Source organism: Anopheles arabiensis, chromosome 3 (assembly GCF_016920715.1).
Source record: "Anopheles arabiensis isolate DONGOLA chromosome 3, AaraD3, whole genome shotgun sequence".
Classification (NCBI taxonomy): Eukaryota; Metazoa; Arthropoda; class Insecta; order Diptera; family Culicidae; genus Anopheles; species Anopheles arabiensis.
The window spans coordinates 13,632,328-13,647,628 of NC_053518.1; the positions used below are offsets into that span (position 1 = coordinate 13,632,328).

Genomic DNA, 15,301 nt, shown 5'->3' on the forward strand with positions numbered 1-15,301 from the left:
CAGCCTTCGAAATAAAGGCATGTATACGAAGTGTACGTGCAAAGTGAAAGACAAAAAAATTAAAATGAAATGTCTGATGACAATTACATTGCACCGGACGGCTCATGATGACCCCCCGATTCCGGTCGACTCCGATCAGCTCTGGATGACTCCGAATGACTCTGAGCTCCGGAAGACTCCGGACGACTCCGATTCCAAATGACTTCAGACGACTCCGACTTCGAGCGGAACTAGTGATTCCGATTTTACTGAAGTCGGAATCGGACTAACAATACCTCAAGTTACATTGGAGTCGTGAGTACGCTTTCAGAGAGCACATCGCTAGACCGTATCACGAAACCATCCCATTTGAGTTGCCTAGAAAATCGTTTAAGAAAAGTTTGCTGCATGTGAATTAATTTCGAACTTATTTTTATGATGTTCTTTAATGATGATTATGATTTAATGATGATTATGATTATTTTTTAATGCTTTAATGTAATGATTAATTTAATTTTAAGAAAAACCCAAAATTTTCAAACATTCGGGCCTTGATAACGTAACACTAAAAAGGTAATGCTTTTGAAGTTGGTAATACCAAATAAGATTGGCTGGTATCGTCTATTCACTAAAATCAAATATTTTAAACATTGTTTATGTAACAGTTTAACCTGCACGACTTAACAATAGGCCCGTCGTGGGTTCAAGTCTAGATTGGACCGTCCTTTCGTAGCAAGAACTGATTATCCAGCAGTATGGTATTGAATGTATCTCGAAAGCCTTTATAGGCGAGTATGTTCGCGTACGACGCTACCCTAACTAGAGAAGCAATAGTTAACACAAAACAAAATATTACTTAAAAAGAATAATAATAAATTCACCAACATTTTTGTCAGCGGAGAACAAATGTCGGTGCAAAAATGCTACCCACCGTGCAGCTGCCAGCACTGCTGTCAACGCACGGACCGAACCATCGCACGGGGGCAGCCCACTGTGCGCGCCTCGACCAATCAGCGAGCACCACAAATTCCACACTATACAAACATTCGGAAACCAAACCCCGAAGCAAATAAAGCGACCCCGTCTGGTGTGCAATGGCCTCGTCAGATCCGCTGAACGAGTAACTTTCTCAATTTTGTTATCAACGCGAAACGAGAAGAAAGTGCTGCGACCGTTTTGCTACACGCAAAATATAATACCGCCCTGCGCCACCTCTACACACCTTTTCCTGGTCGTCCGTTTGTGTTGTCGTACCCGGGTGTGGTGTCCGAAAGGATCGGAAAATCGGATTTTCATCTGCGTTGTTGTTTTTTGTTGTTGCGCGTTTGCACTTGGTACGTTTTTTCTCCTACCCCAGACCAAGCAGTTGAGTGGTATTTGCACCAAGTCCAATCGGAAGAAGTTCGTGAGAGTAGGTGCGTGTGTGTGCATCGGTCGTCGTGTGGCTGGATGTGAGTTTGTTGTTTATTGCGGTGCAATTGAAACAATCGCAGTGTGCGGAGCGACAAAGTGTCAAGGAAAATCGTCGGAATTGGATTCCGACCTAAGCCGTCCGTGCGAAACGACTGTGTGTGTGTGCGCGAGTTTTTACCTCGAACTTTTGCGTCGGTCACAGGGCTGACCGTGGCATACAGCAGGAAGTGACCGAGTGTGTCTGTGGCGCTCTGTGTGCCTGTGCACGCGCGTCCGTGTGCGTTTGTGTAATTAAAGTTCACCCCTGCAGTCGTCGGGGTGGTTCATAAAACTTGCTGCAGCGCACCGTGCCCCGTAGCCAGCAGCAGTCGATCGAAATTGTAGTGCGAAAAGAAACGGGCGAGGAGGGGAAAGAGCAACTCTCCATCGACACTTTGTTTTGGTTTTCTAAATTTAGCCACCAGCTAGCTAACCGTTGCGCTCATCTCATTTCTTTTGCCTGCCGAGCGAGGCCAAAATATTGGCAAACTCAACAGCCGAGGACGATTGCATTTTGCATAAAGAAAAAAAAAAACAAAAGTCCCCCCAAGAAAAAGGCAGCAAAGTCCCGACTACGCAATCACAACAACCAGACCTTGGACGGAGGGTGTTGGTGGTGGTGCAATAGATTCATTTCGTTTCGGAAGTCGGCGACAGCAGTAGCAGCAAGCGAGTGTGTCTCTCTAATCAGCAACTGCTCCCCGAACACACAAACACACGGAACGAGGTAGTAATAGACAAACGAACACAGACAACGGGGCTCGTCAACATCAGCAAACGGCACGGAATACCCTCCTACGACGACCCTTGTGGACCTCGAGTTTTGTTTCGGGAGGTTTCCATATATATTTTTTTAACCATCGGTACTCCTCCCTCGTCCGAACAGAATCGTCCCAAAAACAAAACGAAAAAACACACACACAACAACAACAACAACAAGATAGAGGTTCTCCCCGCAGTGTGGCATCGTGAAATAACAACAAAACAGCTGTAGTGGTGTGGATACAGTGCTCGCGAGCGTTTGTGTAAAGTTTTACAATACATCTCGTCAGATTCTGCCACCACGAACGACAGGAACCATCTGTGCGCCGTCCAGTTGGAAAGGTTCTACCCCGGGGTGGAGTGTTGTCGCATTAATTCTCCTTCGCAGCGTAGAAACGTCCGCGTCTCAGCAACCAGAGATCCCAATATACGCACTGTGCAGTGGAACAATCATCTTCGTCATCGTCGCGCTGTGTGTTTTAAAGTTGAAGGAATAAAACCGGAGACACAACCATCTACCGTCAACAAACACCGCTGCAACATGGATGTAACGCTGATCGTGAAGGCGTCCAATCAGCAGTGCGAGGACCTGACCATCAAATGCGAACCATCCTGGACGATTCGCCGACTGAAGGGCCACCTGACGGAGGTGTACCCAGGCAAGCCGGTAAGTGAGAATGGGGCAGACAGACGGACAGCCTGTTCCCCGCCAGTCGACCTTTTGTTTTCATTTGCTCAATCATCTCACAATCACCCCCCGCCTAATCAGGGCAAAAGAACAATACTTTTTGGTGGGAAATTGCTTCCTTTTTTGTTGTTGTTCTTGTAGCACAAATGGCACAAATCGATTTTCCCTAAAAAGGCCACAACAGTGACAGTACGACCCGGGTAGTGTCGTCTCTCGAAGGCAGCCAGTTAATGAAAGGATGATTCACAGACCCCAGCGCACACCAGCGTATCGATTACCGTTGGCGACGGCGGCGGGTACACGTGACAAATTGCTGGACTCATACACGTATCCGGCGACCGGGACTGTCCTGTATGTGAGAACGGGCTTAATTAACGGCTAATGATGCAAAAGGGGAAGAAATGCTGTAAAGCCGGAGGGATGACCGGTTCGATTATGTCTTGAACAAACAGCGGTCACCTTCGACACACACACACCAACAAACGCTAACGGGCCCGATCAGTCCACACAGCGGACATTGTTTGGACACGTGTAATCACACAGTACAGAACAGGAAAAAATCCAGCTGTACAGATTTAATGCTTTGTGTGTGTGGATGTTCTGTTTTTATTTTTTGCTCTCCTTCCTTCTTGTCTCAACAGCACAGACAGTAATTTAAACTGCAGCGAGAAGATTCTAGCATATCGATCGACACTGGAATGAATGCGTAATTTGAAGATCGCTTCGCGGCCCCGCGCACCGCGCACGCCTTATTTATTTACTTTTCAAAGCAATGGCGTACAGTTTTATTGCATCATTCGTCGCCGGCAAGAACATTCCTGTGCCAGTGGCAAATGGTATTTGATTTATGATATCTCTTCCGTTGGCCAGTTTTTTGCTACTGTTTGGGAGGAATTGCCATAAACTTCTCCAGCAAGACAGTCTCAAACATTGGCAGAAAGGCAGAGAAAGATTGGGACACGTCATTGTTTTGTAAATCGATTATTGTACCAACAACCGCAGCAACTCGAATGGCATGGCATAGGGTAATAGTTCATTCTTGGTACGTGATGGAATGCAAAAACGGACGAAAAGTGTTTTCCATTTCTTGTTTTATAAATCAAACTTTTACGATTTGTTGTAATATTATTATTTTTTTGCATCTTCTGTAGGCTTCCATTCCCATTTCAAGTATGTGTAATTGCAATTGTGCGAAATCTGAACTGTGTGTGTGTATATATGTATGTAAGGGTGGAAATTCCCCCAACACAGTACCGTCTTTGTTTGATGATAATTAAATCGATTTGTGGCGAGAGATAGTGCTAATCTCTGTTTTTCTTTATTTTTTTAGCACTGTTTCTAGTGTTTGTACACAAGCTGCGGTCGTGCCAACTTACGGGACAGCTTGAGTTGTGTGTTTACATTGTTGTGGGAGTTGCGAAATTATTATTATTTTTATAAAATTAAATTACAGCAGTTACATTATTGATCAAGCTTAATAATACAGGGTTTTCCAGGAGTTCTCATAGTTGTGGGACACTTTATTGGCTCGTTCTTACGTGAAATAAACTTAATGTAATGGGAATTGTATTCTATAGCACTCTTGTTGGACAAATCCAATAGGAATTTACAAGGAACCTGTCCAAAGAGGTATCATAGAGTCCAATTTCCATCGTATGAAGTTCTCTTCCCAACAAAAAAGAGATAGAATTAATCTACCGATTGAAAGAGGCAAATGAGGCCAATTGACTCAACCCTGTAATAGATACAAGTGCTCTTTAACAAAATGCTTTCAAAAATTTCGATGGCCAGCAAATAGAAAATCTCCAAAATGTAAATCAAATCACCTAAGCAGATTCGAAAACAGATGTGGTTAAACTTTTCGTACCAGTAAATGAGAAGCCTCCACACACCGTAACCTTGCAAAATCTCGGCAGCTCCTTCTGTATGAGTGTGAGCCATCACTCCCCTGTTTAGTGTGTGCTGAGTGCTGCAAGTACGTGGCCCTTTCCAGTTGGATAATGATAAGAGGTTGTGCGAATGTGTACCAAAAAAATAAAAATAAAAAAGGAAACTTTTAATGGTTGTAGTGTGGACAGCCGTTTGAAATACGGTCGTTTTCATCGCCACATGATAACGAGCAAAATGTGTGTAGATTCGGTGTGGTGGTAATAAACATACCAACCAACGTCAGTATAGCATATGGGGAGGGGAGAGAGCACAGTAGTATTTCAATAACACTGTGGTTAGGTCGGAGTTTTTGAGGAGATTTAGGAGAAAAAAGACTGTTTATAGTTCATATTCTGTGTAGGTGGAAAGGAAAATCGAGTAGCTTGAATGAACATCAATACCACGTCCCCAAAACTGGCTGTTAATGTTGTAGTTTTAGTTGTCGTGGAATGCATTTACACTTTCGTCGCAATTTAATGTTTATTTTCCTTTTTCCCTTTTTTTTCTTTTCTCTGCTCTCCAGAGCACCGATGAACAGAAGCTGATCTACTCTGGCCAGCTGCTGGGCGATAGCGTGGTCCTGAAAGACGTCCTGCGCCAGTACGATGGACAGCAGGCCCACACGGTGCATTTAGTTTTCACGCCAAAGAACAGCTACTACGGTGGGAGCAGCAGCAGCAGCGGCAGTAAATCGAGCAGCAACAGCAGCACCAAAATGGCTTCGAACGCTGCCAGCAGTAGCAGCAGCAGCAGCACGGCAGCGTCCGCCGGTTCGAGTGGCACTTCCAGCACTTCGACCAGCACCTCGGGTCCGGGCGTATCGTACGGGCAAAGTTCACGTGAAGGTGTGGGAGAAACGACGCTGGGCGACGGTGCGAGTGGCGATGGTCTACGTCATCGGGGGGTATCGCAGCCGGGCAGCGCGCCACGGGCTAATCCGCGACCGTCACAGTTTGTGGAACAAACGGCCGCACTGCAGGCGTACATGCACACCTACATGCAGTGTTTGAATCAATATGTTAACCTGTAAGTATATTGGAAACGTTGTGGCCACTCTTCCACCATGCTCTAACGGGTGCGCTTTCTTTCCATCTCACTTTCCAGCATCAATGAGCAAGCGAATGTAAATGCGGTGCAGTCGGGCGGTGCACTACCAGGCACGGCCGGAAATGCCGCACCATCGACGACGACTCCGACCGCATATCCCCTTTCCGGTGCGCAACCACCGTTCCCGAACGTTCCGTTCATGCCGATGGTACAGCCAACGACGATACCGGGCGCTTTCCCCAATCTTGCCTACTATCCCTGCATGGCGACGGCCCCGTATGCCAGCGGGTTCCCTTCGTCCGGCAACATTCCAGCCACTGCTGCTGCTGCCGCTTCCAGTCCGGCCGGCAATGGGGCAAGCAATTTCCTACCCACCACTCCCGGGCTGCCGATGCCCACCGGCCAGCAAACTCCCACCACGGCCCCGATTGCTGCCGGAGCGTCGGCTACAGCGGGAGGAGAGGCGGGCGACGGTACGGCCACGGCGCCAGGCACGAGCGGTGGCGAGGTGGTAGCGACGGCGGCTGCCGAACAGCAGGGAGCGGCAGGAGGTGCGCAGCCGGACGGTGGACAGGCTGGTGCTGGTGCCCCGGCCCGTGCCCGCCGCTTCCCCAACATTGTCGTGGAGGAGCAGGAAAACAATGACTGGCTGGATGTGTTCTTCAGCATGTGCCGGGTTGGGATTTTGATCACCGTGATATACCTGTACTCGTCGCCGATACGATGCCTAACGGTTCTCTTCATCGGTGTGATGTTGTATCTGTAAGTATAGTAGTACATTAACATTCCTGCTCTCGCCCTATATCCTTAACGTAAACGCTCTGTGCCTTTGTTGATACTTTTCCAGCAAAAAGCATCTGGATCGTTATTATCAGGCCGACAGGCGTACGCCCCGGGTGCCGCCGGTAGCACAGGATGCGGCCCCGGCCAGAGAGCAACAGGAACCGGTCGCCGGCCAGCCAAACCATAACAACGTACCTGAGCAGAACGCGGAACAGCTGCCGGCACACGAACCCGCTGCTGCGGCGGGCACGTCCGGTACGGAGAGCGCTACCAAGCGGGAAACCAGTGAAGCAGGTCCTTCCTCATCGCGCAACAGCCAAGAAGCTTCTACCAGTGGCCGTACAGTGGTGCCCCGCCCCCGCACTGGTCCACTGAGCCAAAACGCGGAAGCAACCGCCGCCCCCGTGACGGAGCAGGACCAGCACCAGCAGGAAGCAGCACAAGCGGCGAGCGTTGCGAGCGATGAGCACGGTACGGCGGAGCAGCCCGCTGCCGAGGGCCAACGGATGACGTTCAACGATATGACGTCCTTCCTCGGCACGCTGGTGATAACGTTCTTTACCTCCATCATTCCGGACACACCGGCGGCGTAAAAGGGCGGCGTGTGCTCTGCTCTGAGCTTTTCGGTAAGCTTTTCGGTGGTGTACACTGGTATGCGTTTGTCTTTTCTAGTGCTACCACCACTCTTTACATCTTCTTGCGCTCCTTGTTTGTGAGGCAGGGAAAGAAAAAAATAAGGTGGATGCTTTTCTGTATACACCCCCTCTTATATATTACGCGCTCTACCGCCACACCCGCGTCATATTACGGGACCCGCGTAGCTTACAAAAAACGGAACGGGAAGAGCCCAGAAGCTTTGTACAGTATAGAATTATACCTATGCGAGGAGAACGGAATTTATGAGGGAAAACTAACCACACCACAGTCCAACGAATTCGGCGCACCTTAACAAAATGGGCATTTTTCTCTATCCCAAAGGGTGACGAATTTAGTACGTCATCTCCTTAACAGGACCTATGAAAGATAATCGCCGTGTGTGTGTGTTTACAGCGTTATTCAGGAGCGCTCATAGTACTTTCTTGACTCTTTTTTATGGGAAGTGTACTTCATATGCTGGAAATTGGATTTCATGGCACCCTTTTTGGACACTCACTGGAAATTCCTATTGGATTTGTCCATCAAGGGTACTATAGAGTCCAATTCCTTTCACATTAAGTTCATTTCCTGTAAGAAAGGGTCATGAAAGAATCCCACATGTATGAGAACCCCTTAAACACCCTGTATTGACTAATTTGTTTTTTCCCTTATTTTAAATGCCTTTCCCTCCTCCCCCACAATATGTTATTTAATACTTTATGTTAATTGTGGGCCATGCATGTTGCGTGTGCTAGCGTGGTGTTAGCGCCTGTAGGGATGAAAGTCGTTAGCTAGAACCCTTCTTCTTCTTCCCTTTGTGTACGTTAGTCAGGATATGTTTCTGTGCAAAAAAAAACTCGCAGAACGATAGTTGTTCTTTCGTTCTTTTTTCATGGTGCTCTGTTTAGGAATCGGATTGGTTCGTATGTAATATTGTGCAATTCCAAAGGATTGCTGTACAATTTAAATCACAATTCCCATTTTTCCGCTCCCAATCCTCCTCCAATAATCCCGGTAGTATAATGTAAAACACTATTCGTTTCTGCTTCCCGCTGGAAGGGAAAAGCTGGAGCAAACAAAATTAAAGAGCAAGCAAAGTAAAAACAAACGTTTTAATGATAGGGGGTTGCGTAGTACGAAGAGAGTAAATGTAGTAGAGATATTACGTGTACATCATTTAAACAAACAAAAAACCCTTTACCGGATTTAGGGGGGGGGGGGAGAAATGGGAATAATAAGTAGATTGGAGTTAGGGCGCACGTTCTATAGCTTTAAGCAAAAGTGGGCAGATTTCGATTGTTAGCACGGACTAACTAAAAAAAAAAACTACAAACAAAGGCATCAAAATCAACTAAAAACATTAGGAAAATAAAACACAAAAATATTTAAACAAAAAAAGATGTATAATAAAGCGTAGGGAAAGATTGTGTTTGCCTCCCCCCGTTTACCATATTTCTTGATTTTTTACTTGTTAAATCATTGTGATTGATGTATTAATTATGAAAATAAAGCAGTAAAAAAAACGATGTAAACATAATAACGTTAAAGGGATTGATTATATGAGAGAAGTGATAAATAGTCAAATAGAAAACATTCACACAGCATTTAATAGTTATAGAAGCCATTTGTGAACAATTTAGCTTTATTACACTTTATGCTTTTAATTAAAAAGAGTCGGAAACATCCGGGAGAGTGGCGACAAAAAAACAGAACCCTAACGACGACGTTGTGCACTCTAGAAGGATCTAGTAGGCTGCGTTCTCTCTCTATCTCTCTCTATTTGCTTTGCATGAAACGGTGTGAGTGTGGTTCGCTAGCGGTATCTTATCACGATTTTTCACTCGCCTCGTTCGAAGTTCCACCGCCATTGTTTTCGTCCTCGTCGTCATCGTCATCGCTTAGGTCGTCGTCCAATCCTTCGAGGTCTTCTTCGAGGAACAGGTTCTCGTTGATCGGTGCCGCATCGTTTGCAGCCGCCCCGTCGGCATCACCCTCAGCGGCGGTAGCGTCGGCAGCAGTTCGACTGGCCGCTTCCGCTGCCATCTTTTCCCATCGATCCGTTTCAGCGACCGTGCCAGTGTTATCGACCTGCAAAAAGGGAGAGAAGAAGGCTTGTAGCTTGGTGCATTTTGGCACTCTTCACCTTCCACTTACGTCCTTGATGTTGAGACTGAGCATGTTCAAATCCAGCTCCCTGTATTCGGTTGCATCGTCATCGTCCTCGTTGCGGCCGTACGACTCGACCGCCTCGCCATCGTCCGTGCCGTCGTCGATCAGGTCCGGATTGAAGCTGAACATCTCCCTACCGGACAGTCCGTTCTGCCGGCCGGCCTTGAAGTCCTTCAGCTTGCGCTCCTCCTCCTTCTGCAGCTTGTCCTTCTTCTCCTGCAGCTTGCGCTTCTTCCACGCCAGGAACGATTCGAGCGTGACGCGCGTCTGGCTCGGCCCGAGTGCCGCCCGCTCGCGCTCAATCAGATCGACCAGCGATATCTCCTCCTTCTGTGATTCGGCCTTCTTTTTGTCCTTCTTCAGCACGTAGCCGGGCGGCAGGGCGTGGCGGTAGATACACTTCTCGCCATTCGGGCACTCCCAGAACCAGCCGTACAGCGAACGTTCCACCGCGTCGAGGAAGTATTTGCAGATCTACAACAAAAAACAGAAAACAAAAACGTGGACGGATGTAGAGGAACTGCAAGCGCGGCCAAATGCAATTGCACCTACGATAGTGGTCGTCGGCATCGTTTTCTCTTTGCCGTGCTTTTTGGCCACCACCTCGGCCAGCTTCTCCTCGGACCAGTTCTCGATCGTATCGTTCACATCGGCATCGCGTATGTCGACGTGTATCGATCGCTTCTCCGACTTGCGCTCCACGGCCGGGTCGTGCGAAAACTTGCACTTGTCCCCCTTCGTGCAGGTGCCCTGCTTGAAGAAGGCGCACAGCACCGACTTGGGATCAGCGCCCGCTTCCAGTTTCTGCGTCGCGACCGGCTTGAACAGCTTGGCCAGCTCCTTCTGCTCCTTCAGCTTCTTCTCCTTTTCCTCCTTCTTGGCATTGGTGGCCGTGGCAAGGTTATGTTGGCCACCACTCTTGACCTGCTTCTCTACCTGCGAAATGAACTTTTGCTGCTTGGCTCCTTTTTTGTTTTTCAACCCGAACGTTTTATCCTGCGGAAATGGGTGAATTGGGTTTAGTGGAAACGTTCCATTTTTAGCCACTCATATTCATGTATAGACTCCACACGGTTTCGGGTCGGAGCATCGCATCGGGACGAAGCTGTCGTTCGTCATCAATTACCTCAATGATTTTCTCCTTTTTCTTCGCTTCCGTCTTCTTCGAGGTTGAAGGTGCTTTCTTTGGAGGCATTTTCCGGCTGGTTACGTCCCTGTGGGAGGTCTTTTGCTAAGGAAATTTATAGTAAAAACTGGCAATCTGTGCAATGGAAATGGCACAACAATTCAGCCAAAAACACACACGGCGACCAACTTGCCGAAAGGTGACGTTTCGCACTGACAGCTCCCCAATGTGTCAGGCGATGTTTTTGGTTTGACAATCTTATACAGTGTGACCAGATTATTTTGGCGGTTTTCGGTAGGAACACCCAAGGTGTATGGATATTAGGAGGTGAAGTGCTTCAGAGCAAATTGACATTTCACGACTTGACATAACAATACTGTGGGCTCCGGTATTAAAATCGGGGAGGGCTGGAGGGGGGTATAGAAAATTGTATGCGATTTGACATAACAATACTCAATGATGGCGCCCGGAAAACGCGCTAACAATTCACCTCCTTAATAAACACACCTTGAGGAACACCAACATTTTTTTTCGGTGGTTTTCGGTGAGTTTATAAATTTGAAACTCAGTTAAAAAGAAGTGTTTGACTCCGGGTTCGACTCCGGATCGGTCTGGATCAGTACGGAATAATCCGGATCAATCCAGATCAGTCCGGATCAGTCCGGATTAGTAAGAAACAAAAGCTATTTAATTTAGCCTTTACGCAATCATAGCGGGCCGCATTAAAGACTCTTGAGGGACGCATGCGGTCCGCGGGACATAGTTTAGAGACCCCTGGATTTGACAATTTTGGATGAGTTAATTTACTTTCAAGTAAGGTATCGAATATGTACGATACAGTAGAACAATTTTCGATTTGGAGTCGATAAGTCCGGAGTTTTTCACGCGCCTCATGAATGAAAAAAAGGAGTTTAATAAATAAAATTAATGGGAAAATGATGTGATGGTTTCTCGTTCAGTATTTTATATGCATTTCATCTGTGTTTACGGTATGAAAAATAAATAAATCGGTATTTTCAGGGTGCCCATCTGTGAATCGATAGGCATGTAAAGAAATCGGTAGGAATCAAGGATAATGTATTTAGAAGATTGATTTTTATCGCTTTTGCTGGGCGACATTGTGGGGGACATCTGTCACTCTCTGCATACAAATTTCTTAACCCCGCACCAGCCCTCCCCGATTTTGATACCGGAGCCCCCGGAAGAGATATGTCAAGTCGAGAAATGTCATTTTGCTCTGAACAACTTCACCTTGTCATTTATAACACCTTGGTAGGAATACAGATTAATCGGTATTTCTGGTCACTCTGCTACCATCGCACACTGTTCGATGTTTTTTATACCTCTCGCTCTATCCACCGCCGTCGAACCAAAGTTGTCACACCTTGCAACACGTTCGATAGCGCACCTTGGTGTAAATACTTCAAAAGTCCGTCCTTTTTGCCATGTGGTCAGGCCCGTAGCGTAGCTGGCCGTGTTTGTTTACATCCTTGGAAAACGTATTTGTTCGCCGTGGAAAAAGGATGGTGCGCCACAATAATCAGCTGCCGGACAATTTGCCGCAGCTGCAGAACCTGATCAAGCGCGATCCGGAATCGTACCGCGATGAGTTCCTGCAGCAGTACCACCATTTCCACAGCGTGCTGGACATCTTCCGGCTCGAGCCGGACAAGGAAAACAAGAGTCTGTGCGAGTCGATCATGTTTCTGGCGCAGATCGCCCAGTGCTACCTAGAGGACCTGAAGGCGTTCCCGCAAACGCTGGTCGATCTGTTGAAGACGCACTCGACCACGCTCGATCCGGAGATGCGCAACACGTTCTGCCGGGCGCTGATACTGCTGCGGAACAAGAACCTAATCTCGCCGCTCGATCTGCTGGAGCTGTTCTTCCAGCTGCTGCGCTGTCCGGACAAGGCGCTGCGCACGTTCCTGGAGAACCACATCATCAACGACATCAAAAACATGAACGCCAAGCAGAAGGACATGAAGCTGAACTCGACGCTGCAGAACTTCATGTACACGATGCTGCGGGACACGAACCCGAAGGCGGCCAAGATGTCGGTGGACATCATGATCGAGCTGTACCGGAAGCAGGTGTGGAACGATGCGAAAACGGTGAACGTGATCGCGAACGTGGGCTGCTTTTCCAAGTTTACCAAGGTGCTGGTGGCGTCGCTCAAGTTTTTCCTCGGCACGGACCAGCAGGAGGAGGACGAGGATGAGGAGGACAGCGACCGGGAGGTGGACCTGAAGGGCATCATGATGGCGGCCAAGGTGAACAAGAAGACGAAGAAGCGCAAGAAGAAGGTGGAGGCGGCCAAAAAGCTGTACACGCAGGCCCAGAAGAAGAAGAAGCGCCCGGTGGCGTTTAACTTCTCCGCCATCCATCTGATACACAACCCGCAGGGCATGGCGGAAAGCCTGTTCAAGCAGCTACAGGACGGGAACGAACGGTTCGAGGTGAAGCTGATGCATCTGGACGTCATTTCGCGACTGATCGGCATTCACGAGCTGTTCCTGTTCAGCTTCTATCCGTACATAACGCGGTAAGGGCAAGCTTTGACCCGGTACCATTAGAAACCCGATTGATCATCGGTAACCATTTCCTTGTTTCCCCCCACTTTCCTTCGCAGCTTTGTGCAGCCCCATCAGCGGCAGGTCACGCGCATACTGCAATTTGCCGCCCAAGCGTCCCACGAGCTGATTCCGCCGGAAATCATCGAACCGGTCATAAAGACGCTGGTCAACAACTTCGTCACCGAGCGGAACTCGAGCGATGTCATGGCGATCGGGCTGAATGCGGTGCGTGAAATCTGCGTCCGCTGTCCGCTCGCGATGAACGAGGACCTGCTGCGCGATTTAACGATGTACAAGAACTACAAGGAAAAGTCGGTCATGATGGCATCGAAGGCGTTGATAATGCTGTACCGGGAGCAGATGCCGACACTGCTGGCCAAGAAGGACCGGGGCCGACCGACGGAAGCGAGCGTGGAAATTAAAGCGAAACGGTACGGCGAGATTAATGCTGCGGAATACATTCCCGGCACGGAAGCACTGCTGCGGGAGGATGCGCCCGAGCTGGAGGGGGATGCTGGGCCGAGCGGGGACGAGTCGGATTCGGACTGGATCGATGTGGACAGCAGTGAGGATGAATTCGAAGCCGCGTTGCGTGAGGAGAAGGGTAAGAAGGGTATCACGATGATAAAATCTTCCAAAAATAAGAAAAAGGAAGATGAGGAAGATGAGGAGGATGAGGACGAAGAAGAAGAGGAAGATGAAGAAGATGATGAGGAGGAAGATGAAGATGAAGATGGTGAGGGCGACTGGGAAGATTGCAGTGATGAGGAAGAGGAAGAAGAACAGAAGCAAATTGAGGAGCAGAAGCAGAAAAAATCGAAAAAACGAGGGAAGTACAGGCCGAAGAAAATTCCCACAGTAACCAAGGCAACCGCCGCTAGCAAGGAGGCGGAAACAGTTTCTGAACAACCGGCGGAGGAAAAGCCAGGCGAGCAAACGCTCAACACGGCCGAAGCGATGCAGGAGCTGGCGCTGACGAAGATCTTCACCGACGCAGACTTTGCGCGCATCGAGCAGGAGCGCGTGAAGAAGCAGGTGACGCACCACAGCCGCAAGCGGCAGCTGGAAACGGAGCGCAGCGAGTTCGTGAAGCTGGACGCGATCGAGATGATCTACAAGCGGCGCAAGGCGGACAAGCAGGCGCGCGTGGAAAGCATGCAGCGGGGGCGCGAAGATCGGGAAAAGTTCGGCTACAAGGACAACCGCATGAACCCGCACTGCTCCAAGACGAACCGTGAGAAGCAGAAGAACAAGAACTTCACGATGATCCGGCACAAGGTGCGCGGCAAGGTGAAGAAATCGTTCCGCGACAAGCAGATGTCGCTGCGGAAGCACTTGCTGCACGTTAAAAAGATGAAATAAAGCGCTGCGGTAAGCTGGTTTGGGCGTCTACTTTTGAAGGAAAGTAGTGCCAAAACAAACTATGTACGTCATACTAATTGATATTTAGCTTTTTTAATTAATTGCAACATGAAACGATATGCTGTGATTCATCCAACGAGGCTTTTTATGAATTGAACTAGTGATGAGAAAAATGAAGATTGCGTCGAAAACGATTCCGAAATCGGAATAGGCTCTGGAATTGGTTCCGGGATCGAATTCGGCTCCGGCATCGGACTAGGCTCCAAAATCAGAATCGGCTTCGAAACGAAGTAGGCGATTGGGTAAGTATTAATAGCAGCAAAGAATAAAAAAATTACTAGTAACGATGCATTCTCATGGAGATTCCCGGACTGATTTTGCTTCTGAAACTTCTCGTTTCGATTCAAGAACTGATTCTCCTTCCGGAGCTAATTGCATTTCTGGAGCCAATCCTGATTCTGCTACCGAAGCAAATTGCGATTTCCAGATCGATTCTGCCGAATCCGATCCGGAATCGGCTCCGGTGTCAACTCCGTAATCGGCACTAGAATTGGCTCCGGAGTAATCTCCGGAATCGGCTCTGGAGTCAGCTCCGGAATCGACTCCGGAGTCAAGTCCGGCATAGGCTCCGGAATCGGCTCCGGAATTGGCTCCGGAATCGACTCTGGAATCGCCTCCGGAAATTGATTGAATTGATTCCAGCATCGGAATTGGCTCCACAATTGATTCCCAACATGTGATCGGGTAGGTCCAATTCCGAGCTCCCATCACTAAATTGAACCTTTAAATACT

General features: G+C 48.3%; 3 protein-coding genes across 4 annotated transcripts; 2 read left to right on the forward strand and 1 right to left on the reverse strand.

The window, feature by feature from the left end:
• The first annotated feature begins 984 nt into the window (after nucleotides 1-984).
• LOC120900375 (homocysteine-responsive endoplasmic reticulum-resident ubiquitin-like domain member 2 protein) lies at nucleotides 985-8,808 on the forward strand. 2 transcript variants are annotated; one of them, XM_040307274.1, is made up of 4 exons: nucleotides 985-2,860; nucleotides 5,334-5,836; nucleotides 5,915-6,619; nucleotides 6,705-8,808. In XM_040307274.1, exons 1-4 carry the CDS (start codon nucleotides 2,735-2,737, stop codon nucleotides 7,231-7,233), a joined length of 1,863 nt encoding a protein of 620 aa, XP_040163208.1. In that variant the 5' UTR covers nucleotides 985-2,734; the 3' UTR covers nucleotides 7,234-8,808. The 2 variants fall into 2 exon arrangements, with proteins under 2 accessions (XP_040163208.1, XP_040163209.1); XM_040307275.1 differs by lacking the exon at nucleotides 985-2,860 and adding an exon at nucleotides 5,004-5,167.
• Nucleotides 8,809-8,880: 72 nt separating this feature from the next.
• LOC120900376 (zinc finger CCCH domain-containing protein 15 homolog) lies at nucleotides 8,881-10,787 on the reverse strand. The gene is made up of 4 exons (XM_040307276.1): nucleotides 10,572-10,787; nucleotides 9,998-10,441; nucleotides 9,431-9,919; nucleotides 8,881-9,364 (listed from the first exon to the last, which is right to left on the reverse strand). The coding sequence occupies exons 1-4, from the start codon at nucleotides 10,638-10,640 to the stop codon at nucleotides 9,104-9,106; spliced, it is 1,263 nt and encodes a 420-aa protein (XP_040163210.1). The 5' UTR covers nucleotides 10,641-10,787; the 3' UTR covers nucleotides 8,881-9,103.
• A 1,206-nt stretch (nucleotides 10,788-11,993) lies between these two features.
• LOC120900055 (protein SDA1 homolog) lies at nucleotides 11,994-14,590 on the forward strand. The gene is made up of 2 exons (XM_040306570.1): nucleotides 11,994-13,116; nucleotides 13,204-14,590. Exons 1-2 carry the CDS (start codon nucleotides 12,095-12,097, stop codon nucleotides 14,507-14,509), a joined length of 2,328 nt encoding a protein of 775 aa, XP_040162504.1. The 5' UTR covers nucleotides 11,994-12,094; the 3' UTR covers nucleotides 14,510-14,590.
• Nucleotides 14,591-15,301: the final 711 nt, after the last annotated feature.

Excerpts from the sequence above, each read along its gene's own strand:
- LOC120900375 (XM_040307274.1), top strand. The coding sequence starts at position 2,735 with ATGGATGTAACGCTGATCGTGAAGGCGTCCAATCAGCAGTGCGAGGAC. Across the intron at positions 2,861-5,333 it reads AGGTGTACCCAGGCAAGCCG|AGCACCGATGAACAGAAGCT; the intron begins GTAAGTGAGAAT and ends TCTGCTCTCCAG. Across the intron at positions 6,620-6,704 it reads ATCGGTGTGATGTTGTATCT|CAAAAAGCATCTGGATCGTT; the intron begins GTAAGTATAGTA and ends ATACTTTTCCAG.
- LOC120900376 (XM_040307276.1), bottom strand. The coding sequence starts at position 10,640 with ATGCCTCCAAAGAAAGCACCTTCAACCTCGAAGAAGACGGAAGCGAAG. Across the intron at positions 10,442-10,571 it reads AAAAGGAGAAAATCATTGAG|GATAAAACGTTCGGGTTGAA; the intron begins GTAATTGATGAC and ends CCATTTCCGCAG. Across the intron at positions 9,365-9,430 it reads TCAGTCTCAACATCAAGGAC|GTCGATAACACTGGCACGGT; the intron begins GTAAGTGGAAGG and ends CCCTTTTTGCAG.
- LOC120900055 (XM_040306570.1), top strand. The coding sequence starts at position 12,095 with ATGGTGCGCCACAATAATCAGCTGCCGGACAATTTGCCGCAGCTGCAG. Across the intron at positions 13,117-13,203 it reads TTCTATCCGTACATAACGCG|CTTTGTGCAGCCCCATCAGC; the intron begins GTAAGGGCAAGC and ends TTTCCTTCGCAG.